This window comes from Nasonia vitripennis, chromosome 2 (genome assembly GCF_009193385.2).
Source record: "Nasonia vitripennis strain AsymCx chromosome 2, Nvit_psr_1.1, whole genome shotgun sequence".
NCBI lineage: Eukaryota > Metazoa > Arthropoda > Insecta > Hymenoptera > Pteromalidae > Nasonia > Nasonia vitripennis.
In genome coordinates, this window is record NC_045758.1 from 25739254 (window position 1) to 25766269 (window position 27016).

Here is a 27016-nt window from a genome sequence, read left to right on the forward strand (position 1 = left end):
TACTTTGAATTCTTATTTTAAATTGCTTTTAATATTTGTTTAAATTAATTGCGCAATATTTTTCTTCTATGTTTGTGTTATATATATATATATATATATATATATATATATATATATATATATATATATATATATATATATATATATATATATATATATATATATATATATATATATATATATATATATATATATATGTACACACACACACATCCTTAATATATTTAAACGAATTTTTTTTCTACCTACGTTGCAAAGAGGTGAATGTTGTTCATAAAGTATTTAGAATGACAATTTATGTTGCAGTTATTGTTCTGATCGATAGTCATATATTCTCTAAATAATTAACGAAGCACTTATTTGAATTATCTATTTTCAAATTTATTCAGAATTTATTCTTAAATCAACGATTCATTCATTGTATTTTTTCGTTGACAAGTTAAAAAATCAATAAAAACTCGAAATACGCGTTAAATTTCATGTACGTACGAGTATTTAGTTATTAATTAATCTTAAAATCTGTTGTTGGTAAAACAATGTTATATTTCAGATTCTTTTCTTTCAAATATATGTATATTTATATTTATTAATCAATGTAGATGTAAGACATTGTCTGGCTTGGTTCATCCCTCTTTTATGTAACTCGGTTCTTAATATTTTTATTTCATGTAGCATAGATACATCTACGTTGATCAGTTCGTTTGCAAGTTACTTAAAAGAGTTGGCTGCGGATGAATGTCGCGATCAATTCTTGAAACTAGGCAGCACACATATTATATATATAGTATTTTTTTATATATTTTTAACAATATTGTATAGTAACAGTTTTCTTATATTTACTCACACGTGATATACGAAACAAGGCATTTGTAACTACATATATTACAAGTTATACATTTTATGTGTGTTCAGTTGAGAATCGATTTCTATGCTAAATTGTAACAACAAGCGATTTGTCATAATTAAGGCAACAGAGCACTTTTTTACTCAAATCTCAGCATACACACATTTATATATATATATAGTATATATGCAAAGACATACATTCATGTACATGCATATGTAATACACAACAAAATTTGTAATTTTTCCAAACACTTTCATTACTATAAATCAAATTAACATAATTTCTGCTTTGTACATGAGTTTTATAAATACATTGCCACAAGTAACAGTTGTGTTAGACATTTCGCGCGCAAATAAATACTTTTTACTCGTTTTCTATCAACAGCCAAAAACAAGATTATTAAAAATTTTAATTTGAGCATCGACATGCTCTAAATAAATAAGTTACACTGTAAAGCTGTTAAAAATTATTTTATATAGCAACAAAGTCCACTTACAATGGAACAACATATCAATTTATAAGATAATATAGAAAACGTTGCTTGACTGCGAGTTTTCCTCAAGAATAGATGTATAACGTTATCTGAGCAAGTAGTCATAAATGAAATACTCAATTCAAACTGACTTCTTATATAGTTTTCGGGGCCAATATGCCTTCTATTTACTTTCATGTGAATACTTCATTCTCCTTTCTTTTATTTATGGCACCGTTATTGTATATTTATGCATAGATAATTTTTTTTATACATTTTGTGTGATTTGAAGAGTTAATGCAACAAATAAATTTGAGATAGTCAACCACAGTGAACGTAGGGTTGAAATTATGTGCCAAGCCAATGAAGTTGACTTAGTATAACATTTTTAACCATTCAAGTTTGTCAAGTACACTTGATCGAATCAATTAAATGGAGATTGTAGAATTCAGTGAGTTTAAAAGGACATTAAGATTTAGGAGAAAAGTGATCACTATCGAAATAGATTTAAAGAAAATACGCGTTTATAGTTGCAACAATTTCACGATAATGACTGTCAGTTGAAAAACATTTGTCTTTCTTTTCTCAATTATCTTACAGGGGACTTTACATTGTGTCATTAATTGCCCCAAGCTGAAGGCAGTCCGTACTATCTAGTACTGTTGTAGTGTAGTTGAATTGTTTATCTGGAAAAAGAATCAGTAACTCGTAAATAAAAATAAACAAATAAAAAAATAATTACAAGAATGATACAGATTTTGCTCGCTGAGTTTAAAGTTTAAACAATAAGCCAATGGAGTTTTATCGTACTTCAATAATATGTTTGCACAACGCAGTCCCGTTCTGGTAGTTGACGAACTTTCATAGAGCCATCAGCGCCGCAAGAAAACAGACGTCCTGCCGAATCCACGTGCAATTGCGTAACACCCTGTAAAATACATAATTATAAAAACAAACGTCTCTGGCTTCTTACACAAATTGAGAAATTAAATATCTCACCTGTCCAATATTTTTGAAGAAACTAGATCGCGGGTGCTCTCCGGGGAATGAGTAGAGGAGTGAATGGACGGTCAAACCCCATACCTAAAAAAAAACAAGAACAAGTTGTGAGAAAAAGGTCAAAGCAGCCAGCTTGTAGCAATAACGAGAAGCAAGAAAACATGTTACTTTGATATCGCCATCTCCAGCTCCACTGACAAAGAATTCCTCGTGTGGATCCAGAGCCAAGCACTTGATTGCGGACTCGTGGGCTTGGAAGCGATGACGTTGCTGGCGTTGTCGTACGTCGAATATATTGATGTCACCCTTCTTGCCTCCACTAATTAACAATTGATGTTGCGGAGCCAAGATCACAGAGCTGGCTCCTTGGTCGTGACAAGTGAAACCTGAGCAACGCCATAAATGATGTTGATAAATTAACCATCTCGAGCGAGCATTTTGCGTAAAATTCAGCAAACAGAGTCTCACCTTGAACTAGAGATTTGTTTTGCGGCAGCAAAGTGTCCCAGAGCGCGACATTGCGACCCTCGGAACCGTGTCCAGCGGTTGCTACCAAACTGCAAGCTCCCAGGAACACAAAATCTGCCGTCACTTTACTGTGACACTGGTAGTTCTGCAAGTACGAAATGACGTTTATAATCAAAATGCGAATTTAGTTTATAAATGTCTACCACGTAATTAGAATACTAACAAAGAAAGGCCGAGCGGTTCCTTCCCTGCAGGCAACCTGGAAGAGGCTGAGATGTCCATCGGAATCGGCCACACCGAACTTGTTTCCGTGCTGCGAAAACCTGACGCGGGTGACCTTGGCAAAGGTACCCGGCGGTCTGGGCGTTGCAACCGCGGTCTGGTGACCCCATTCCCATAGCGACACCGAGCCATCCTGGGATCCGGTTAAGTCTGTTTTCAGGTCCATGCAAAAAGAGCATACAGTGGTTAACGATTCGGTAATACCGTTCAATAATATAATATTACAATTGCCGTTGATTTAGAGACAATCTGATGTCCTAACTTACACAGTGGAAGAAGAGGATGCGAAGAGATTCTTCTAATACCGTCGATTTTATGCTTGAGGATCTGTCGTGAAAATAAGAAGATTAGTGAAGTCGCAACAGAGGATGTACTAGCGCTTGCTAACATCTATTATAATTTAAACGTTGTTCAAAAGGAAAAACGGAAAGACCGACTTTCACGCACGAATCGTATGTAACAATGTATAACTCGTTCAAATATATCTATGAAGATATAGAACGACGTTCGTCTCAATTAGTGCAAAAGATCGAGACGATTTTATGTAATGTAAGGCTACAATCAGGATCGGCATGCGTCAAGAGGCAGCATGATTGATTTTACAAGCTGAACTTTAGCTAAGAAAGTATATGACTTTACAAAGTATGCTGCCATACGGATTTACGTGTCCCTGATATGGAGGCGACTTTAAGGATAAGTATATGATAATGCTGAGCTTCTCGTATTGACTAAAGGTAATCAAGCATTCAAACGTTTTTCACTTGCAGAATGATTTTCATGTTTTTAACTATAAATATATTTAAATGTGTTAATTATTGTTTATTTACACGGAGAAGAGAGCGAAAATGGTCTTGTGCATGATATAATAAACTTGAGTTTTTAAATCGACGCTCAGATTGACTGAACTGTCATTAACTGTACGTAGGTGATTTATTGAACAAACAAAATTCTACAACATCAAAAATATAAATTGGCGAACCATCAAAAACTTTGAGAAAACTTAAATATAACTCAACGAGCGAGAACAAAAAAATTAATTAGCATTATTGCTGCGTTCTTTTACGCAATGTAACAAGCAGCTCTGACGTAAGACGAAAGTGTCGGTATTGAATTAGTTAAAGCTATGACGAATCATCATTCTTGAAGATATATATTATACGGACGCTTTCGTCTTAAGCAAAAATATATACGAAAAAAATACTATTATCAAATATAAATGCTTATGTGAAACATCAAACATAGTATCTAATATATCTAATTGCGCATCATGCCGAAATTCTTTAACGTAAATTTTCAAATTCATCGGACTTAGAATATCCTTAAAAATGTAAAATTGTACGATATTATTCGTTTTACATTATTAATCTTATGAAATTAAAATAAAAAAAAATCCATCATAAACAGCGCTTCAATATAATATAGCTAGAGCGTATAAACATTGTCGATATAGAATAAGATCAAAAGAGTAAATATTTTACGGAGGTATTGTCGGGTTGATTTTCATTAGTCAACAACAAAGAGATTAAGAACAGACAGAGTTAGTATACAAGAGACAGAGCGAAGGATATTCTGAGCCCGAATGTAAAAAGGACACATATAATGTGATATAAATCGAAAAATTCGGACAAACGACAAGATGAACATGGCATATTGGCACTAGGAACAGCTAGGGTTCATGTTAGATGTTAGTCTCACCGGCTTCAATAAGTGTTTACTCCTATCAGCGACAAACTGACAGAAGCGCAGGTCGTGGGAGCCAGGAAAAGCGGGCATCCCCTTCATCTGAGATTGAGCAAGTGAGCCGCCAGGTCAGTGACGCAGACCGAGTTAGATGTTTCGTTTGGCAAGCATTAAACAAGCAACATTGTCTCCGTCACCACTTGTGCTACCCTAACCCAATGCGCCACACTCATGGCTATCGAATGATCACTTGTTTCTCAAGACATTAATTTTATACTTTGTTTGTACCGCGTTGTTCGAAAATAAATAAAAAAAAGGTTGAAAAAATTTCTATTTAACTTGCTCTACGCATTACTAAACGATTAAAAGTAAAATATCAAGATTTTTCAAAATTATATATGTAAATATATGTATCTGCAACAAGTCATTTCGATAAAGCCATGCCTCTGTATACTCGAGGCACAATGCACACACCTCAGCACTCGTTCATCATGCAACACCCAAACGGTATCTTTTTGGCACTTTGCTCTTTTTTGTTACCGGTGACTCGAGAAAGCGGATTCACTTTCACGGTGCTATTATATTAAATATATAAACTTAATCGAAAAGGATAGAGTAAGTCGAGAAGATCATTAATGTATATGTTTGCATATGGATAGTAATCGTGTGTAGAAGTGCTGGAATAATGATAGATTAACAGATAATTTCACTCTCAAGTGCGTATTATGTATGCCATGTGTAAAACAAAAAATTAGAAAAAAATACAATTATTTCCATTAGTAACATAAATAAAAAAACATAACTCGTAAATCAATTTCGACGGTTCTGCAAGAAATGAACGTTAGAAACGACTTATAAAGAAAATTAGCATAACGTTGTAACATGAATAAGTATGCAGAAACTGAATAAATTTCTGATGTAATGATCTTATGTTATTAATTGAATGGATTGTGTTAGTTCAATGAGATGTCAAAGCTATATTTACAAAAGTTTTTGAGACAGAAAGTTCAATCGTTATACTAGACAAAGAATGAGCTGAGTATGAGTCGTCGAGAAAAAAAAATGTTGTACAAACATGAGGAATAAGTGTGTCTGAAGAAGGGGTCAATTGTACACTGCAAATATTTTCTATGTGAGAAATTAAATGGCTTTACACATTGATTAAGACTATCAATTAATCTTACGATTCTCTTATATTTCAAATAGTATGGAATAAAATAACTCACCACGCTAGCTCCTCGTCCACTTTGACCTGCTATGCCAGACTGTGGTTGAGGATTGTTCTGCTGAGGACTTTGAGCAAGTAATGGCCTGTCTGCGGCCGTCTGTAACAATGACAATTTAAATTTTAGTTTTATAAGAATTAAAGTAGATACAAGATCCCGTTTGAATAAATATGTACCTGTATGACTAGAAAACTGGTGGGTTGAACAGGTTCGGGATCTGGTAGCTTATTTAAATTAATAATATCAAATTCACATTCATCTTCCAGCCATGAAGGTAATTCTAAAAGTAGTGAAATATCCATTTCCTGTACTTCTCGGGGAGTTGCCAAAGCCATCAATCCTGAATTCACCTGTAAGAATTAAATGCATAATCTTTAACATGGCATATTTTGTTCAACTTTAAAAAGACGTTGGCAGATTAACTAATGAAAATTAATCGTAAATTACCTGATTAAGGCAGAAGGCACTAATACTATCTTGTTCTTTGTGAATGATCCTGACAGGTTCAGGAAGACTCGTCGTACCACTATCGCTTCCCTTGTCCTCGCCAGAACTTGCACCTCGAGTAGCGCTATCGCCTCCACTATGATTAGTATCTAATATAGAAGATAGGGACCTTCGCTTGCCAAATACTGCTCGTATAAAAATGTCTTGTACAGACTCTTGTCTCACTAAATAACACCACAGTCGATTCGCCGGTGCCGCAGAGGCCATTCGAGTACTGAAAACATTTTCGTTTGTTAATTCATATTCTGTAAGCGTTGACAGGTATTATACTTTATTATAATTTACGTTTTCTACTTACTTAAAGGGAGTATTACCCTTCTCAAGTAATGAACGATACTTGTGAATTGCGGGTTTTCCAGGAGTAGGGACAGGATCCGGAGCACAGCCCGGTATGTAATTAGCAGGTGGGGGACCTTTCGATTCCAACTCCTCGCGCAATGATTCCTGCCATTGGACGACAATTCCCAAAGTGCCGTGTATCAAAGGACTACTGACTGGCAATTCTATTTTTACATACGGATAAAATTAGTATTTATAGCAAACACGCCAAGCCACGATGATGCAATACAAAAGTCATACGGAACCTTGCATCTCTATTCCAGCTACATTCAGAAAGTCCTGTAATTGTTGTTGCAGGATCTTGACTATTGCCAACCTCATGATGCACCAACTGTAAGAATTTGGATTTGTGTGTTCTGTATTATCTTTTGGTTTACTCTTTGGTTTTGCATTCGTATCGAATACGTCATCCTCATCCTCAGATGAATCCAGATCGGAAACTGCCGAGTCCGAAGAATCGTAATCTATTTCCTCGGCCAGTTCTCCTTCGATCCGGGGCTAAACATATAAAATATAATGAATATAGGGTCCCCTTACCAATGTGGTTTTCAATCGGCAATACGTACTTTCATAAGAAAGTAGGATATCATGCTCATCTGCGGAGAAACAAATTGTTCTCTATAGGTAGGTTTATCTTCTTTCATGTTTGGCTGTTGTCCGGTAAACTGTCCCAACAGCTTCATGTTTAATTTAACGCGCTGTTTCGTCAACGACGTCATAGTGTTCCAAACCCCGCTGGTTGTGGAGGTTTGAGCTTCACTACTTAAACTATCGACTCGCTCAATACTCATTGACCCGCTCTGGTAATGAAAAATGAGATTAAAACACAACGATTTTTCTTAAAAATACAATTGATAAACGTTGACAATACCTGACCGCTAGTACTAGCAACTCGTAAAAGTTTCTTTACACCACCTCCAAATAGGCACGCCCACGTGTTATTGTCAAAGTGATGGCCTACAAGCCTATAAAGTATGTGGCTATCGCAACTAGACAGAGCATATACAAATAAGCTCATGTACGTTGCAGTGAAAGCCTCGCATAGTAGAATATTTAATTTCGGCGTATCTTCATCCTTTTCGCGAGCCAACAGTGCTCGCAAGCTCGTAACGCCTGGCCATTTGCTTGGCGAAGTGGTAATACAAACGCCATCATCTGTGGAATATCTTCTATGACATCTACTTGATGCAACTAAATGACCTCCTGAAAAAGCTTCGACTTCGGCTGCTACTGGAAAACTTTCCGTTTGCTGGTGCTTATTAACAAACGTATCAGAGTCGCAGAGAGACTGATAGATGCAAGCACTGAGAGCAACGGCCAAATCACGCAGAATGAATACTTCGCAGTAATGGGTATTTTTGTGAGGCATCGGTGGATTTCGAAGCTCGACGATAGTCTGAAGCATGTCGTGTTCGAGAGACTGCAAATGCCTGACTGGATCCGCAACCACAGTTTTGTTGCACGCAACGCTTGCGCTAAGCAGGGGTAGTGTCGTGGGAAACGGAAGAGGACTTAGCAACTGCTGTTGCGTCTTCTCTTGTTGCAATTCTTGTAGAAGCAAAACTAATTCCATTCTCACCGACGCTAGGCCGCCACCAGAAGCCCCGTGAAGAGAGCAGTACGATAACAATGTTCTCAACAAAGTCTCATTTGCTTTGAGCCATTTTTTTCTTTTTGCTGCTCTCTGGACTTTGGCTTCAAAGTCTAGCTTTTCAGCAACTAGAATTTCATGCAGAGTCGGCTGTTCTCCCGGCCTGTACGACGGGGGAGCTTCATCTACCATACCGCCTTCATCTGCAAGAATTATAATGGCATATTTCATGCTGCTACAAGTTTAGGCTAAAATTTAATAGAATATCCATTACATTCAGAAACGTTAATGACGTCTCCATCAGTATTAGCGCTGTAACTACAGAGTTGTCGTAGAGCATCAACCTCCCGTTCCAGCCAAACGTACAATTGATATCGCAACTGTCCTCCATCAACTTCAAAGCCAGTAGCTAAAGTAGACAGTTCCTCCATCAAAATTTTTAGACACGCCACAAATTTGAGCTGTTGAGCCATTATATCAAGCGATCCAGTCGCCTTTCCTACTTCATCTGTCGATTTAAAAATATTTCTCTAAGTACTTCTTACAAAACAACAAAAAAGGCAATAAGAAGAATGATTCAATCACCTGGCCCTGGTTTAGCTATATCCACGCTTTCTTTTTTCTTATCTAATTTCATACTCATGGGAGGACTTTCATCATCCGCATCAGCATCTGCTGGGTCGTCATCCCAATTTAATACTAGTTCGTCTTCTTGTTTAGTTAAAGGTTGCGACCAGTCCAACGCTGATGCCGCGTCTAAAGCGGAACTTTTTGCACTGCTGCTTTCCCAACTTATTATGCCCGTATCTATTTCCAAGTTTTGAGCTCTACTTTTACTAGGGCTATTTAAAAGACCTAAAAACAAATAGTGAACGTATATAATGAAAATGTAAAGAAAAAGCTGTGAAGAAAATTTATATTATCATAAGCGTACTAGGGGAATCCTCGGAATTCGTCTCCATAACTTTACTTGGTAACTTTGACAAAACTTCCAGAGCGAGTGCTGGACATCCGGCTTTAAAATGCGCATGAGCTGTTGTGAAGTAAAGTTGCCTCTCCAAAGGTGTTATGGTATCTTCTAACGTAAGCTGTTTGTCTTGTACAGTTTTCGTTTCTGTGCCGTAACTGAATCCGGAAATGACAACGGAATGACCCTTTTTCTTGTCCTGAGCGGTGGATGCAATGTACTGTCTAATGAGAAGCGGATGCGTACGAAGGTAAACATAAAAGTTGAAAACGTTTGGATTGGCTGTGGATCCTTCGGGCTTGTCAGACTCATCGTTGTACTGCGGATGTAGAGTTCCCACGTTGGTCAGCAAGAGAGTATTCAAGGAACCTGAGTGATCCTTTAGGATCCAAAGCGCCATGCTACGTAAGAAGGGATCCGGATGTGCCTTGTTGATATCCTGATTGTTGCCTTCCTTATCGCAACCTAGGATCTCCTCGTACATCAACCTCTTGAGATTAGGCGACGTCATATCATCTTCGTAAAGTCTCGAGATGGTCATTGCCAGCTGAATGTCATTGAGCTTATTTAGGCATACGTCAATCGCATCCCTCAAAGCACCGGCTAACAAAAAGAACGCTGCAGCGTGTTCGAAACGCTGTTTACCCAACAGGGCAAATGCATTTTTCAATGCGGCCTTCCTCCATCTGTCCTCCGCAAAGTTGTTCGAGAAAAAGGCAGTCATTCGCTCGTCCCTTTTGTTTCTAAACAATCCCCACAGTAGATTTTTCTTCTTCATTGCGAGGTAATATATAGCAGCGTCCAATGGATCCTGGTTCTGCTGGAAGGCGGCTTTGGCGATCTTCTCGACGCACTGCTTCAATACTGCCATGTTGCTGATCCACCAACCGACACCAAGCTCCTTCAACACTGACCATCTTGGCTGTGCCTTTGCATAAGATGGTATCAAACTAAGCAACTCTTCTTCGGACTCGGAGTGGAATGCCCAGACGAGATTATTGGTGGAGACGCCTTGCTTTTGGAACTGAGCTCGTTGAGCCAGCGGTAAACACTTGATGAGGTAGTTGTAGTGTTTCATGGCAAGGAGGAAACGCAATCCACAATCGTCGAGCGAGTCCATAGAAACGGCCTCGCCGTCTGGAATACCGGTCAAGTTTTCCTTGGCAATCGCGCTCTTTTGCGCATCGATGGCAAAACGTTCGGCAAAGTCGACGTTGCAGGTGCTCACAGTGTCCGCCAAAGCCAACAAGTGCATCTGGTCGAGACTCGAGAGTCCAGGCAAGTGAGTATGAGTGAGAAGCCGGGAGAGAACTCGTCCCTGTCGAGGTCCAAAGTGCGAAATACCCTGGCGCTCGGGAACTGAGGAACGCCGGTCCTTCTGGCGCGTGTGATCGTAATCCTCGTCGAGCATGTCGTCAAGAGATTCACCCTCGTCCACCTGACCATCGAAGAGCTTATTGTAATCCTGCTTGTCTTCGTTTTGCTGACTGGCATTGGTCTCCTTGTCGGCGATGAGTAAAGTCCAGAGAGGCAGTGGTGAGATGGAAGTAATTTCAGCATAGTCGAGTGTAAGTTCCTCGGGGATTTGAGTTGTTGAACCGCGGGGCTCGAGAGGAGAACTGGCTCCGACGTAACTCACGGACATTGTGCGAGAACGCGACCAACCTCCGCCTTTGGCCTTCATTAGGTTCTCATCGTCAGCACGAATCGGACACGACGAAGTGATGCAGCGCACCAAGTGGGCCAGGATCGCTTTGACCCAGCGAATTTTACCAGAGTTCAGGAGTTCCATCAGCTGCTTTGGATGATACTGGGGCAGCACAGGGCAGGCTATGCGAGAGGCCTCGAATAGACCATAATCAGGCATATAATCAAGATTAACCGGTCCTTCGTTCTGCATACCACGTTTTTTCTTTGCATCAAGCATCGTTAAATTAATACTGCTTACACGTGAGAGATGGGGCATCGACGAGACATTGGCCAACCGTCTTTGAGAAGTTTCATGGGCCAATGTCCGTAGGTCCTCGTCCCTGAGATTGCGGCTTGCTTGGAACTCGTCGGAATCCTGCTGCGCCTGAAGACTCGAATGTAGACAATCTTTCTTCGGATTCGGCTTCCATTGACTGTAAACATGCATCTCCGAATCCATTCCCACTACCAGGATACCGTCTCTCACCCATGAAATCTGCATGGGCAGAGGTGGAAGACCGTCAGCCGTTGTCAGCTCGATCTTCCTAAGCTTCATCCAGCGAATTTCGTCTACAAATTGGGGCTGAGCAAGCGAAGACGTCTTTCTTAAAATAGGCCTGTTGCTGCTCTGCGATTCCTTCATGGCCTTCATATTGGCCTGTGCAAGATCCGAACAGACGGGAGTGAACAGCATAATTTTCGATCCAACGCCAACGGTGAGAATATGCGAGCCATCTTCCTTGGACACCCAATCAAGCTGTACTAAATGCTTCTGCGTTAGTGGACACGTATTTCCATTTTCGATAATCGACTTTCTCAGCGACTGCAGCGTGCTGAAGGATGGTACTGCCAGCAGACCAGCCTTGGCACTGTCTCCTCCGTTCTCGCCGTTTCTCGGCGACCTCACATCTTCATGACTCAGGGTCTGTAGTACTTGTGTTAGTCGTTGTTTCTTCTGCAAAAACCTGCTATCGTAGAGGTAACTCAGGTCAAGATGTTGGTCAACCTGTATCCTCGGCAGATGGATGTTCTTCAGGTGAATCGTGTCTTCGAGTATCCACTCGCTACCACCCGTGCTCTCGCACTCATAGATCGCTACGCAAAGGTTGACGTAACGCGAGTCTGGGTCAGCTTTGGTTGGTCGTGTAAAGGACTTGCCATATTTATAGGCACAGGCGATGCGGCCACTGTAAGCTGCGCTAATATTCAGGGGTTGGCCAGTAATGTCGATTGTCGACTCTTTATCTTTGCGAATCATCTCCCACTCGCACCACTCGTAGTGTAGAGGCGCGTTCTCCTCTTCACTCGTCTTGTTGACCTGTCAAACAAGAATCAATAAGAGAATCTCTGTGATGTTTAGAACTGAAAATAAGAGTATTCATCCGATTGACAAAACAAGACTGACCTTGCACTTCCAGAAACGCACAGTGCTATCACTGCAAGCAGTAACGATGATATACGGCGCGAAGCAGGCCGGATAAATCGAAGAACTACTGAGATGACCAGCAGCAGGGGCAGCATGGACGACTTCAACACCATCTGGGATCGGCAAATCTTGGGTACAGACTTTCGTCGTGGTGATGAGCACATGACTATTGTGGTGTCGTCGATGCGCAAAGCTTGCTTGATCTTGGTAGTCAGCTTGACTGTTGCGTCTGCTGCGGTTGCCGGTCGTGCTGGGTCTACGCGATCTGCGCCCTCCTTCAGCGTGGCCATAGCGACCTGGTGTTCCCTCCTCCTCTTCATCTTGAACCAGTTGCGAGTCTGGCACGTACATCATCGAACCGGTTAAACCCTGGGACTCTGGTTGCGAGGCTATCACGAGTCTCCACATGTGCACCGTTGTTCCGCGTGCAGTGCGTTCGAGAACGACGATGTAGAACGGCTCCTCAAAGATCGACGACTGTTGTAAATCTACCATTGCGTCCAACGTCGATTCCATTAGTCCCAGATCGTTGGCGGATGCGTCAACGCCCGGTAGTTTTTCGTCATTCCTCTCGCCAGTAATAAGCTGCTCCTGGAACACGTGAAGGAACTGGGTGTTTTGCCAGTCGTGCGTAGCATCGGCAATGGCATCAAGCTGTATAACACATCCAGGCCTGGCAGTAGATTGCTGCGACACTATCTTGATCCTATCATGAATCGAATGCCGCACTCCATCGTCGGACGACATGTCGGTAGACAGACTCGCCATCGAGTCCATGATTCTGCTGCGCCTCTCGCTGATTGAAACCTCCGCCAACAGAGTTCTGGCGTCAATCACTGCTTGGTAAACTCTGAGGCATTCGCCATCACTGGCGACAAAGCAGGCGCTCGGAGAGTTGGACAAGTTACCGAGAGTCGTACTCGGCAATAGAGTTGGAATCCAGGCAACGTTGCTGAACGCCGAGATCTCCGGTGAGTTGATGCGAGCCAACTCGGATACGCCGCCGCTCTTTGACAGAGGGCCCACTGCGTCCACCCGCCAGAGAATCAATTCGCTGCAAAAACCTGTAGGAGACATGACATCCTTGTGCTCTGTGTGCTCAGACTTGAAGCCGTTTGAGTCATCGCCGATAATTGTGGATTCCCCGTTGCTCTCCTGGTGCTGGCCCGGCGTGAAGTCTGGGATATTGTGATGAGAAGTTGTCAACAGTAGGGGAAGGACTGGGTGACAGGTGATGTCGTTCACGCGGAAGCGGTGACCGGATGCTCTGCAAGCGTGACCTATACTAAGAACCTAAACAGAAAATATTTATAGAGTTATAAGCTTTTGATAAAACGTAATCGATTTGATTAACGCAAGAGTTCGAGGCTGTTGCAAGCATTTACCTGAGAAAATTTGGTTTTGTCGGCAAAAGTAAGCTGCCATAGATTCAGCGTTCCATTAGCGTGTTTCGATACCATCGAAACCATGGGACTTGGATGTGCCAACATGTCATTAACATTCTCATTGGCTTGCTTCTGCGCCTCGGTGGTAGGTCCGTTCTGTCCCAACGTAGTAGTGCCAGTCGGTTGCTGTTGCTGCGGCGGCTGCAGCGTATTGGGATCACAGCCATTCTGAACACTTTTAATGAGCTCTTGTCCAGCCCTCGACGTCAATGTCGACTGATCCTCATCCTGCTCGATGAGACTGGGCAGTGGTGTCGAGGCGTCCGTCGTATCAGTGGGCTTGCTCACTACTGTAGAAGACTTGGCGACTTCGCGAATGTTGAGCAGCGGACCGCCGGTGTTGTGCGAATACATGGACACGTTGTGACTCATGGTAGAAGCGTCGCCTAAGGGAAAAGCGTTGGGTATGCGGGTTGAGAAGGAGATCTGCGCCTGTCGGAATGAGCCCGGGTGGTACTCGTCTAACCATTCGATATGCCAGATCAGAAAACTGCCGTCGATCGGGTGAATGGAGAATAGGAGGTCGGGATTGTGATGCCAATCACGAAGGAGAGTCTCGATCTTCGTATCCAATGAATCTGGAGCTTGATTCGTCGTTGTAGCGTCCGTCGCTATGGAATTTATTGACGTCGTGTTGCTGCAAATGGATTATTTTTAATAATTTAAATGGTAACTTCAATTCTTCTTCAAATTAGATTTAATTTAAAAGTATGCTAGGGAAGAAACCAGAAACCGAAAAAGAAAAAGTCAAAACTTGAGCATGATATTTACCTAAGGCTTTGGTGGGAATGGACACTGTGAGGAAGGCTATGGTGGGACGAAGTCGTATGGGCTGTGTGATGCTCATCGCTACTGTGCTCCTCCTGACTTGTCGTTCGACCGCCAATGTTCGCTTTTTGACTGGAGTGGCGGGATCCTTTCTCTGTAGGTCGCGCCATACCGTAACAGGATAAGATGCTGCCTGATAAGTATTATTTTGAAATCCACATGCAACATGCAACATGCAACGTGCAATGAAAGCATCTCCATCGTGTACTCTTTGTGTGACCAATTAAAAAATGAAAACAACGCAGTTTTCTTCTTTTTAACTCATGTTTACAAATAATATGACTATGATTTATTACAAACATAACACTGTGTATGAAATCTCAATTATTCAGATGGAAATGCATATTATGTATTATTTAAAAAATGATGATGAATTGACATTATTGCATAAACGCTATTGCATAAACAACTCAAGAAAGACTGACTACATACTTGGAGTGTGCTCATCTTCAGAGTCATGATCAGCATGATCCGACTCTGGATGGTGGTGCATGCCTTCTTCTTTTTCAACAACTTTTCTTGTCAGTTCCTGAAAAATCAAGTCGAAATCACGATTAAAAATCTTAATAAACACGCGCACAGAGGTGCACAGAGAGAAAATAGAATATAAACTTTACCTGCAAAATATTTTCTGCTTGCATATTAAACTGCATTTCCTTATTATTTAACCAATGCAAAATAAAATTTGGTTCTCTGTCAGGATCACCAGTGATCAGACTTGGAACTAATGGAATATCTATGAAACCATTATTGTCGACATGCATTATTACACCAAAAACGATTATAAGAAATAGAAAACAAAATAGTTTAAAATCAATCATTACCAGTTTCTGCATTAATACTTGCTGCTAAATGGAAATGCATTCCAGGATAATGCCCAGTACTTTGATAGTTGTTATGAAAATCATGAACTGAATAGGTTGATGGTAGTGTAGGCAAAGTAGGTGCTGTGTGACCTGCTTGATGCTGCTGTTGTTTCGCGTGTCGACGTATATGAAAACATGTTCTATAAAAATTGATAAAATTAGTAATGACAATCAAAGTATCGTGAAAAAAAAGCAATCAAAATAAACTTGCTTCATATGTTTTAGACGCTGCATAAAACGATGTTTATGCATACTATGATGGCGATGCTTTCCGTGATGACCATGCCTGTCCGATCCTTCAAACTGACTCATATTGGCCAAACCTTCAATCTCCGGTGGAATTGTTTCCGTCCATACGCGGCAAATATTATCTCGACACGAAGTTACCAACATGTTTGATACTGAGCCCCTGGAAATCGAAATAATAGTTCATCATTTCCATTCCAACGTTGAAAATAATATACTAAAATATAAGCCTTACTTTGGCATGTATTTGCTAGTTTTTCGCCATGATATATGAGTCACAGCTCGTGGATGCGCTACATACACAAAGCTGAAACTATCGATTGACACTGGTTGACTGAAGGTTGAATGGTCAATACTTTTTGTTGGAAACACTGTAAATAATCAAAAATGTTGGTTAATACTATTTGTCGAAAAAAAAAACAACAACATTAGCAGGCTGAAAAATACTCACATTGCTTATTTTCAAACCAGATTTTCACCAATCTGTCATTCATTCCAGTAGTTGCGAAGAGTGTGCCATCGGGACTGAAGCTCATGAGATGTACAGGTGTGGCAGTGCGGCATTTCCATACGCAGTTCCATGCTCCTGGTTCGTTTGCCAAATTTGTGTCCGATGGCTGTGGGCTTTCTGCTTCTCCCCCGATTGAAAATGTGACTGCTCCAGCTATGGAAAATATATTTTTTTTTTTCATAGAGTTTGATTTATTTTGTATTTTTGAATCAAAAGAAAACAGTATGGTAAATGATCCTTTCCATATACATTAAAAAATGATATGGAATCGTCAGCCAGCTAATAAAATATAGTAATTAGATAAAAGTAATTATGCAGCATTGTAAGCTCAATGAACTTGCTAAAAAATATTATGAAAAACATGTAACATGGGCAATTAGAAGAAAGTCTGAATGATGAGAGATACACTTCTGCTGATGATGATACAACAAAGCTGCTTGAAAATCAATGCATGAGGTCATGCAAAATTAAAAATTGTTCATTCTCTAAAGTGAATGAACTCACGATCTTGCGCAGTGCTCCTTGATATGTTTTGATCTGCACCCATATTGATCGGCTCTTCGAACTGTATTGCTTTCTGCTTTGCTGCTGTATATAACATTACAAGATACAATGCTACTTGGATAGAAAATACTGTACATTTATATGTCAATATGTACACAAGGAGATTGATGGTAATAAACCACAGATCAATAATCAATACTATGTGTCATCACTTCTAAGTATATCGCACCAAAGATGCAAATTCAATACTATACTCACAATGCTCTTCCTGGAATGGCAAGATATTCTGATGCCACAACTGCAGAAGCTCTCCACCAGTCAATAGACGCGTTCCCTCCAAGTTCCATGATAACGAGCTGATATTTGATTCAGTTTGCAAGCTACCAGTTTGCACCCAGCGATATTCCAATTGCTGTAAAAGACAAAATTCTCGATATAGTTACAGTACTAACACAAACCAATAAGAAGCTGTTTGACTTCATAAAAAGAGTACCAGCCAGCAGATAATGAAGCCTGATATTGATAAACTTAATAGCCCGAATCACTTAAAAAGGAATCCTTACATGAGAGCATGTGCTGTGAATGAGCGGAGTTGGCTCAAAAATGCAGACTTGATTCTCGTATGCGGCAGCAATCTTGCCAGTGTCGGTGCTGCAGTCCAGGCAACTGATTCTTATGTAATTGTGCACTGCTCCAGGAATAATCTGCACTCTCTCAAAATTACTGGCAAGGATGACAATGTTACAACCAGCTGCGTAGGCCTTGAAAAGAATCAAAAACAAAAGGTGTCATAACAGTCGGATGGCTAAAAAAGTCTGAAATGAAATGAATTAAGCATCTATCAGACACACAGGCAAGCTTCCATCAGCCTCATCAAGGTCCCTCTGGCGAATTGACAGTGCGCGCGAGGCGCATCATCTCCACCACTTGGTAATGTTACAGTGTGCGAGAGAGAGAGAGAGAGAGAGAGAGAGAGAGAAAAAAGTCAGCGTTTTAATCAGCTGACTCGAGTAAATCGCTCGCTAGGCGAGTCCCTTCTCTCCATCCTCATCTAATATACGTGTAGCACGCATTTATCGGCCATCTCGCGCACTCCCTCTTCTCTCTCTCTCTCGCTCGCTTGCTCGCTCGCGCGCGTTATCGACTATTTTTTTCCTCGAAGGAAAAGCTCCTCGGCTACCTATGTCAGCACGGAGAATTATCGAGCACTCGCGCGACGACAGGTGTCCCGAAGAACCGCGCACTATTGCCCACAAAGAAACATACACACACTTGCTTAAAGTAATGCACTGGGGAAAGACGAGGGAGAGAGAGAGAGAGAGAGAGAGAGAGAGAGAGAGAGAGAGAGAGAGAGAGACGCCAGGATGAAAATACTCACGGTGAAGGAGATGCCCTCGACGGAGCCAACGGCGTAACAGCGGTCGCCCGCGTTGCAAGCTCCACTGAGTATCTGATGGCAATTCATTATGTAGATGGTCCGGGCCGGTCTGTCTCTCAGATGCGCCAGGAATGGTCTGGCCTAGAGCGGCATCGTCGGGAGCGAGCTCCACTTCGACAGCCAATGCACACACGAGCTGGATGAATACGTCCGACGTCGTCTGCGGGAACGGATAGCCGCCTCCCTCTCAAGCGCGACGAGACGTCGACGTGACACAGTACTTAGTCTAGCAGTAGAAATGCAACTGCTGTACTATGTCGGCCATCTTGGAAACGAGCGCCGAGACTCGCGAGCCGCAAGGGCGCAGCTAGCGCCTCCGCTGTCCGCACTCTCTCCGCTGCTCCGCAGACACTCGATGCGCCTGCGCGCTTCCAGATTACAAATAACAAATTGGCGGCTATATGTAGATCGCGCAAGTTTGGATGCGCCGAAATCGAATAACGGAACCGGACCCATTTTCGCGAAAATCGGTGAAGCACTTCCTCCCCGTGGAGAGGGGGTATGATCGCGAACTATAGGGAGTAGGGATGAGCGCGCCGCGCCAACGAGATTTGTTTAGCTTTAACTCAACTATAAGTAATTTGACCGTTAAACTGTCCGAACTTTTAGTAAGTAGATATTCAAAGTAATATCGGTAAAAATCTAAAACGCTCTCAAGATGATGACCAGTAACTTAGTCGGTATCTTCATTATAATTATAAATTTATTAATACTTAATACCCAACAAGAAACTACTGCAGAAGTGTCAACATTTATAAAAACCCACCATGGAGTAAGAACCATCAAAAAGTAACTTTGATTGATATAAATGCTAATAATTAATTTTTGTTATTTAAGCTTATCAACAATACGTGTGTTAGCGTAGTAGAATCGATCACAACAAAATGCCTACAAGAATACAAGTTCATTCGAGCAATGGGAATATGTAAGTATATAAACCTAATCAATTACCGGCAATTCGAGTAATGACAAAGCGCTCGATCAACAAAACATGTTTATTAGGCTTTTTGACATTGCCTGAATTCCTAAAAATTATTCTTGTCCTTTTTGTCTGAGTGCGTGTGTGTGTGTGTGTGTGTGCGCGCGCGTGCGTGGGTGTGTGTATTATACCGTGATATGTATGTGTGGTTATGTTTATAAAAGAATAAGCGGATTTTATTTTATTTTTGTATTTATGCGATTTTCTAAGAATAATATCTTATATTCCAGCCCACTGTAATCACCGAGAGGAGATTTACCAAGATACAAGTAAACATCAAGAATACACACTAATCATTACGTATGATGGAGCGAAGTGTGACAGCAATAAGAAAGAAAACTTCACGCTCATAATAAAGTTCATCAGAAATATGAAACTGAATACCTCAGAACTTCCAATGTTATTGGATGAAAAAATTATTGAAGTAAGTATAAATTATCGCCCCCTACGAAGAGTAGCACTGTTCAAATTTCCCGTCATTTGTGGCAGAACTCGTTTGACGCATGCTAGACTAGCACAACTCTAACTTAAAACAACGAATTTCTATAAAAATTTCCCGATTTTTGCGAAACTGTCACTAATGAACGTTTTTAAATATTCACAATTTACAACTTTTTACCGAATTTAAAATTGTTTTCACAAATACAATAATTTTTTACAAACATTTTTTTAAATTATTTACTTTTTTTAGAAAGCTTCTAAAATTTCCGAAACCTTTTAAAACTTTAAGGTTTGTCTGTCTTTGTTCAAGGTTTTCGTGAACTTAACCAACAATATAACCCAATAAAAACGCAAAATACTCATATTTTATTGTGCTACTCTTCGCGGCAAATCGTTAGTTGTGTGAGTTTTCATTTGCAAATTTTAACTGTGCTAGTCTTGGTACTGAGCGACGAAATAAAATACAACATATTCAAGCATAAAGATAGTTAACTCGATAATTTTTTTTACAGTTAAACGTAAGCAAACAATGTCGATTGGAAATAAACATATCAAGCGATAAAATATGCCAAGTTGTGCATTACGCAGAGTCGCATAAATTTTATAAAAAATGGGTAGTTACACCATTATCTTGGACTACGTGGGCCGTAGTTGCCTTATTTATACTTGCTGTTATCTATGCAATATATTCAAAATTGCTTAAAGACAGAATAATTGCCGTTTGGAGAGCGATTGTTGGTGCGGTAAATAGAAATCATTAACATGATAATCAGAACAAGTGAATTTGGGGAATATATTTGTAAAAACGGCATTTGTAAGTTGCGTCTATTCTATCAATAAATAACCGTCCATGCATATTCTTATTTTTCATTCTGCCTGAGTCCGGCGGAAAAAGCGGCGATATAATTTCGTGTTAATTCTCGAATCCGGCAATGCGCAGCCTCCTGCACGCGCGCGCGCGCGCGCTGCCGAGGCTGCCAAAGAGACTTGCAGCTAGCGTGGGCGGTAGGCCCGTGTGCACGCGCGTAGGTGGAGAGATTACGCGAGCGAGAGAGGGGGAAATGCAGACGAAATTTTCCAACTTGAAAACTCATCCGGGGTGCATGCGGCACATGGGCCTGATGAGCGTCACTTGGCCTTTGACAGGCAAGCGGAGCACCCGAAAAAGCTCTATGATTCGATTGAGAGTCTGTTATTCTTGGATGGCCATACAGTATTTTTGAATGTTAACAACATCATCGCACGGGATTTCTTACTGTTGATTTTACACTGTGATTTTCAGCACAAAATGCACGCGTTCACTTTACTTTTCGTTTGTAATTTTCAATACCTTGCATTTGTGCAAAGTGTTAATTTTTCTCTTTCAAAGACTTACCGGCATAACTATTGCGAAGTGGAGTACGGCCAGCTTTTTCCGTTTACATTTTCATATAACGGCCACGATCTGGAGATCAGACCCGGCAGCAGTTTTAAATTGCGGCTTTGTAGGTTTCAACTCCCGAATAAATACGCTAGCTATGGATATGATATTGTTTTCAAGAAAAATGGAACGGATATTGGAATCGGTACGTACACCGAATGCAAGGAAGACTTGGAGGCCTGGGTAGCAACTACGCAAGCTATCGCCACTAATATTCGAGATTAATATCACGATCGAATCGCAATTTTCTTAGGTAAAGAGAGACCGGAGTTCAAATTCGAACCAAGCTCGTCACGCTTATATGAGCAAATTCACGAGCGAGTGGAAACAACTCACGTGTTGGAAGTTGAAAGTTTCAAATTGAGGGCACACCTATACCAGACCAACTTTTTTTGGTTCTTTCGGCCGTCTGGAGCGAGAAAATACGCGCGTTTTTTGCGGGGCAGTTTAAATTCTCTTATGGGAATTTAACATTAGGGAAAATTAATGAAAATTAGCCATGGTTCAACTTTATCCACTTAGTATCTGAAGGCAAAATCCAAAAATGTGTATGACTAGTATGGAAGTATTAGAAGAGAGCTTTAATTTGAGGGCTGATGAGTTAAAAATAGTTGCCTAGGTAAAAAGTTGTCTAGGCTTGAAAATAGTACAAAATCACGAAGAGTAAGATGATTTGCGAAAATCAGCGATTTTTCTCTTTTGTTTTAAATTCTTATGACTTTCGATCCGAGCGGTCAATTGCAACCATCCGGGGCTCAAATTGAAGCTCTTTTATTATACTTTCGTTTTAAAAATTTTGATTAACATTTTAATTTTATAATCAGCTACGTATATGCCTATCAATTATGGCCATTTTTTGGCCGTTTTCATCGTCATATATGTAGCTGATCGTAAAATGAAAATGTTCAAATTGAAAACGGAGGACAAGAGCTACAATTTGAGCCCCTGATGGTCGAAATTGACCGCTCGGATCAAAAGTTATATAAAGATTTTAAAAATAAGAAAAATCGAAAAATTTGTGATTTTTTGCCATTTTCAAGCCTAGACAACTTTTGACCTAGGCAACCATTTTTAACCCACCTGACCTTAAATTAATTTTTTTTTCTATTACTTTGATTCTATTAAAACACGTTTTTGGATTGCGCCTCCAGAAAAAAGTGGCAATTTTCTGGTTTTCGTTAATTTTCCCCGTGTTAAATTCCCATAAGAGAATTTCAAGTGCCCCGCAATAAAGTTTGGCAAGCGATCGGCCATGCACGCGCGCATTTTCTCATTCCAGATGGCCCAAAGAATGAAAAAAAAAACTCACAGCTCCAGCTGTATTAATAAATACGATGTTATCAGTAGCATGTAGACAGAATTTAAACATTTTTACATTTAAATATTTTTTTCCACATGAAATTCCCGCACAAGAGTACTTAGTAAGGCCTTCTTAGTCTATATTATAGTCATGCGCTCGCCGTGCAGAATGCTGCGCTGCATCTTAGCGCATCTGTTGCCAGCTTTTCCGTCTTATATGCGTACACGCAGCTGCGCCGTACGGCTGCACGTCCCCCGGCGAGAGAGAGAGAGAGAGAGAGAGAGAGAGAGAGAGAGAGAGAGAGAGAGAGACTGAGCTAGAGAGCGGAATAAGCAGACGAACTTTTCCACATCCTCCGTAACACATATACAATAGGTATACAAGGCGTCGGAAAGACAAGGGATGAAAATATCTTACATTTTTATGAAATTAAAATTTTTCTCTTTCAAAGACTTATACCATCGCATGATTATACCGCGTGAAATAGAGAATCACCGACGTATCTTTCCGTTGTCGGTATTAGTTAAGGCTCACATCATACTTTGTTCAACGAAATTATATGCGTGCGCTTGTAATTTTCGTTGATTCCGTAAATAAACTACCGACTCGTTAATGCAAAAACCATAATCTATTTGTGCACACGCCTACATACTCTTCTCTTTCATTCTGCCTGCAGCAAGCGTGGGCGGTAGGCCCGCGCGCAGGTAAAGAAATCACTAGAGAGAGAGAGAGAGAGAGCGCGAGAGGGGAAGAGGGGGAGAGCGGACGAAGTTTTCCAACCTGCGCCGCCTAGCCAAGGCGTCGGAAAGCCCAAGGGTGCGCATGGGCCCGAGCGTCATTCAGCTTTTGACAGACCAGCTGAGCGCCTGGGAAAATTCCGCTTCCATCGAGTGTTTAGTCGTATATTCTTGTGTGATCGCGACACCGCAGCCTCTCTTTTTTTATAAACAATAAACGACAAAGATTTTCAAGACTATCGATTTCTCCGTGCGCCTCATCTCGACGAAATGCACGTGTTTGTTTTACTTTTCGTCTGGTTCATGCGCAGCAGGCCGACTCTGGCGCTTGTCGAAGTTTTGACTCAGGACCTGCCGGTAAGACGATATACTTTCACGCCGCGTCTCATTCTGCACTCACGTCCTGCGCATTTGAATAACACCTCGGTTTTTCTGTTTCAAAGAATTACAATAACTACTGTAGAGTGGAGGACCCGACGACGCATCTTTACACCTTTGACTTTTCCGCACTGTCCGACCACTCTACCGACAAAAAGATCAGACTCGACAGAGACAACAGTTTTAGAATACAATTTTGCAGGCACCTGGTCAAGCCCTGCAACGGAAAAAACGGATACAGCGTTTGCTACAGCAGAAATGGAACGGAAGTTGGAATCGGTGCGTATGATATTAACAGCAGTAAAATTTGAATGATACGCAGAACTAGAAACAAGTATATTCTCTTCGATCACAGGGGCTGAACCTCCGCAGATCGACCTCTCGAACGGCACGATCGTGTTCAGGTTCACGGGCGATGCCTGCAACGCGACGCATAATTACACGCTGAATTTCAAAATGAAGTGCGACTATGCGATGAAGAAGAACGCAGCCGTTGACATTGATGCCACGGACGTAAGAGCTGCGAATTCGAAAGAATTAATTGATGCACGTGTACGGTAACGATTTTTTATTCCTACCACAGCCGACGAGGGATTGCAACTTCGATTTCGTACTCGAAACTTTCGCCGCTTGCCCCCAGAGAAGCTACACCGACTGCATTGCCGAGTACTCTAGCGATCGCTACAATTTGAACGCTTTGAGGGATTTCACGAAGAATTACGAGGTGCACATCAACGATGACTTGGCGGTCATTCTGAACGTCTGTCACTCGCTTCTGTACGGGCCGCATCATGTCAACTGCAGCGATGACTCGTCGATATGCCTGATCGACAAGAGCGACAAATCGAACGTCAGGTAAAAAACTTCGCAAAGCCATTTTCGGCTAAATATCGCCTAACTCTACAATACAGACCGTATATGCCTCTTCCAAAGGTACGCGAATATCGGCAGCTTCCAGGCGAACCCGCTCATCAGCGTATTGGACAGAAATGACCTGTTGATCATTTACGACAGCGATGCCATATGCTACCAAAAGCACATCAACTCCTACCAAACGATCAAAAGCACCATCGAGTTCGTCTGCGACTTGAACGCAACGGTAAGTCGGCAGCTGCTTACCAGAACTGATGTATCTCTTTTACTATAATAATAATGTCTATCTCGCTGACGCAATCAGGACTCGGCGCCAGAGTACATCGGAGGCTTGGGATTCTGCCACTACAAATTCATCTGGAGGACGATCGCGGCCTGCAGCGAGAAGGTTCTGCACGACCAGACTCTGATCGACAGCGATTTCTGCAGAGTCAAAGATCCGCTGTCTCGGTACGAGTACGACTTGTCGAGCTTCAAGAACAGAGTCTTCAAGGCGAGGACTATGGAAGGGACTTATGCGGTCAGCGTGTGCAGCTTCATGGACGGCAGCGTTTGCAAGACTGGAACGGGTAACGTCATTTTTACACATACCTATTTATCGCGCGCATACTTAACATCTCGATTCGTTCAAGGGGTTTGCAAACTGAACAACCAGCCGGTCGAAACGAACGCGTATTACGAGCTCGGCGAATCGGGCGGCACAGCCAACGGCAAGCTGATGTGGAAGGAAAGCGGACCTTACCTGAACTACACCGACGGCGACGTCTGCGACGAGGAGGGTACGAAGAAGTACACGATAATCTCGTTCCTCTGCTCCGACACGGACTCGATGGAAGTCGAGGACAAGACTTGCCAGACGAGCATCAACTTTTACACGAGCGCTGTCTGCAAGAGGCCCTGCGCCATGTCGCTCTACGACATGAATTTCGAGAGACTCATCCAATCGAAGAGCAACTACGTGGTCAAGACCGAGGGCAGCGCGGTCTACCACATCAACGTGTGTCGGCCTTTGGTGAACGGGAGCCAGTTCAGCGACAGCTGCTCCAACGGCACGGGAATTTGCAAGGCTGACATTGACGAGGATGGAGAGTCGAGGAACGAAGTTGTAAGTCGATCAACAATCATCTACCACGCTCGATTATAATATGTACTCATATCGTTTCTCCTTACACGCAGAATTTGGGATATCCCGATCAGAATCTCCGTGGCGAGAGCGACGGCTCTGTCGTTTTGACCTACACCAATGGCTCTCTGTGCCAGGAGGACGACGAGCAGCGCATATCGACCCGAATAAAATTCGTCTGCGATCTGGATCACGCTGAGGTTGGTACTGTAACTATCTCGACTTGAGAAATTTGAAAAAGTTCCCTGGAAAATTAATTGAATCATCCTTGCGTTTTGCGTAACACGCACACAGGGAACTCCTCGTTTCTTGAATTATCACAACTGTACGTACTATTTCGAATGGAGAACGAAGCTGAGTTGCGGAACTGTCCAGGGGGAACTGGACGACGACAAGTGCCAAGTTACGAATGTTCACGGAGACGTGTGGGATTTGTCGGGGCTGAATGAGAAGGACTTTCACACGGTGAGTACAAAATTGTAATATATAATACACACGTAATATCCGACTACTTTATTTGGTTCCTCCTACAGTTTAGCACGATAAGAGGCAACGAGAACCACACGTTCCGCTTGAGTCTTTGCGGACGAAAAAGCGCTTGCAACAACTCGTACGTATGCGACGAGAAAATGAGCTACGGCAGAAACGTGACCGTTAGTTCGGACTATCGAACGAATATGATTAAGCTTCACTTTACAAACGGAAGCCGATGCACGGACGGTAATGATTTTTTCGTACTACATCGAAATGTATACAGATTATTTTGGATACAGAATAATTCGTCGATTGTTAATTTACAGGCTCGAGCGCCCAATCGACTCTGTACATCAAGTGTAACGAGTCGGCCGTTGCCGGAGAATTAACTGTCCTTTCTGTAAGTTCTTTGCGAAAGTATACTATATACCTATCTACTTAATTCCGTCACTATATTCATCCAATGAAAATTTTCATTTTCAGGACGAATATTGCAAATCTGAATTGGAGTGGTCTACCCATGCCGTATGTAAACCGCAGCATCTATTACTTCTCAAAAGTACTGTGCACCTGAACAGTCTGATAGATTCGACTGCTGCTGCTCAGATAGTCGGCATCATACTGCTTTTGATTTTTGTTATAGTCACAACAGTATGGTTCCTGCACGAGGCTTCGAGACGAGCTTTGTGCACAATGTTTATACGCAAGTTATTCCACAGATGTGGCCTACGCTGCGGCGAGAATCCCTCGAGCGACCTGTGTCTTTAACATCCCTAGTGGAAATAAAAAATGTAATAAACTGTAATAAAATATAAGAAAATGTAACAAACCGTACCATTTTGTACCATTTTGTTGGATTTCGGACCGTTTTTACATTTTATTGCAGTTTGCTACATTTTATTACATTTTGTTACGTTTTATTACAATTTATTACAAATCCATTGATCCAGGATTTCATGG

At 41.5% G+C, this 27016-nt stretch overlaps 3 protein-coding genes across 14 annotated transcripts; 2 read left to right on the top strand and 1 right to left on the bottom strand.

Moving 5' to 3' along the window:
* Positions 1–520: 520 nt before the first annotated feature.
* LOC100122081 (dmX-like protein 2) lies at positions 521–18659 on the bottom strand. Of its 9 annotated transcripts, none has more exons than XM_031925009.2 (31): positions 18272–18659; positions 17457–17654; positions 17152–17305; positions 16894–16974; positions 16330–16542; positions 16114–16249; positions 15844–16041; positions 15591–15772; positions 15384–15502; positions 15199–15295; positions 14710–14899; positions 13879–14575; positions 12473–13786; positions 9346–12385; positions 8997–9266; positions 8686–8919; positions 7692–8614; positions 7387–7620; positions 7066–7318; positions 6780–6984; positions 6422–6695; positions 6151–6324; positions 5975–6073; positions 4764–4850; positions 3335–3395; positions 3010–3218; positions 2787–2931; positions 2487–2704; positions 2319–2402; positions 2130–2247; positions 521–2005 (listed from the first exon to the last, which is right to left on the bottom strand). In XM_031925009.2, the coding sequence occupies exons 1-30, from the start codon at positions 18356–18358 to the stop codon at positions 2131–2133; spliced, it is 10293 nt and encodes a 3430-aa protein (XP_031780869.1). In that variant the 5' UTR covers positions 18359–18659; the 3' UTR covers positions 521–2005; position 2130. The 9 variants fall into 9 exon arrangements, with proteins under 9 accessions (XP_031780869.1, XP_031780870.1, XP_031780871.1 ...); XM_031925010.2 differs by having other exon boundaries at positions 15384–15490; positions 16894–16977; XM_031925011.2 differs by having other exon boundaries at positions 14710–14860; positions 16894–16977.
* Positions 18660–18739: 80 nt separating this feature from the next.
* Positions 18740–20608, top strand: LOC100678229. Of its 2 annotated transcripts, none has more exons than XM_008219544.4 (4): positions 18740–18939; positions 19169–19256; positions 19541–19734; positions 20264–20608. In XM_008219544.4, the coding sequence occupies exons 1-4, from the start codon at positions 18859–18861 to the stop codon at positions 20510–20512; spliced, it is 612 nt and encodes a 203-aa protein (XP_008217766.1). In that variant the 5' UTR covers positions 18740–18858; the 3' UTR covers positions 20513–20608. The 2 variants fall into 2 exon arrangements, with proteins under 2 accessions (XP_008217766.1, XP_003425174.1); XM_003425126.5 differs by having other exon boundaries at positions 18771–19103.
* A 2676-nt stretch (positions 20609–23284) lies between these two features.
* LOC103318134 (cation-independent mannose-6-phosphate receptor-like) lies at positions 23285–26913 on the top strand. 3 transcript variants are annotated; one of them, XM_016981587.3, is made up of 13 exons: positions 23285–23565; positions 23652–23865; positions 23942–24099; positions 24170–24441; positions 24520–24685; positions 24764–25028; positions 25092–25564; positions 25636–25782; positions 25877–26047; positions 26116–26302; positions 26383–26456; positions 26540–26615; positions 26700–26913. In XM_016981587.3, exons 1-13 carry the CDS (start codon positions 23479–23481, stop codon positions 26822–26824), a joined length of 2415 nt encoding a protein of 804 aa, XP_016837076.1. In that variant the 5' UTR covers positions 23285–23478; the 3' UTR covers positions 26825–26913. The 3 variants fall into 3 exon arrangements, with proteins under 3 accessions (XP_016837076.1, XP_031780377.1, XP_031780378.1); XM_031924517.2 differs by having other exon boundaries at positions 26540–26913; XM_031924518.1 differs by having other exon boundaries at positions 23481–23565; positions 23789–23865; positions 26540–26913.
* The last annotated feature ends 103 nt before the right edge of the window (positions 26914–27016 follow it).

What these genes read in the sequence shown, in the direction of transcription:
- LOC103318134 (XM_031924517.2), top strand. Translation starts at nt 23,479, where the DNA reads ATGCACGTGTTTGTTTTACTTTTCGTCTGGTTCATGCGCAGCAGGCCG. An exon ending in TGGAACGGAAGTTGGAATCG is followed by an intron (nt 23,866 to 23,941) that starts GTGCGTATGATA and finishes CTTCGATCACAG; the next exon opens with GGGCTGAACCTCCGCAGATC. An exon ending in TTGACATTGATGCCACGGAC is followed by an intron (nt 24,100 to 24,169) that starts GTAAGAGCTGCG and finishes TTCCTACCACAG; the next exon opens with CCGACGAGGGATTGCAACTT.
- LOC100678229 (XM_003425126.5), top strand. Translation starts at nt 18,990, where the DNA reads ATGATGACCAGTAACTTAGTCGGTATCTTCATTATAATTATAAATTTA. An exon ending in TTATAAAAACCCACCATGGA is followed by an intron (nt 19,104 to 19,168) that starts GTAAGAACCATC and finishes TTGTTATTTAAG; the next exon opens with CTTATCAACAATACGTGTGT. An exon ending in CATTCGAGCAATGGGAATAT is followed by an intron (nt 19,257 to 19,540) that starts GTAAGTATATAA and finishes CTTATATTCCAG; the next exon opens with CCCACTGTAATCACCGAGAG.
- LOC100122081 (XM_031925008.2), bottom strand. Translation starts at nt 18,358, where the DNA reads ATGAATTGCCATCAGATACTCAGTGGAGCTTGCAACGCGGGCGACCGC. An exon ending in TTCACAGCACATGCTCTCAT is followed by an intron (nt 17,306 to 17,456) that starts GTAAGGATTCCT and finishes TGTCTTTTACAG; the next exon opens with CAATTGGAATATCGCTGGGT. An exon ending in AAGGAGCACTGCGCAAGATC is followed by an intron (nt 16,543 to 16,893) that starts GTGAGTTCATTC and finishes TATTTTCCATAG; the next exon opens with CTGGAGCAGTCACATTTTCA.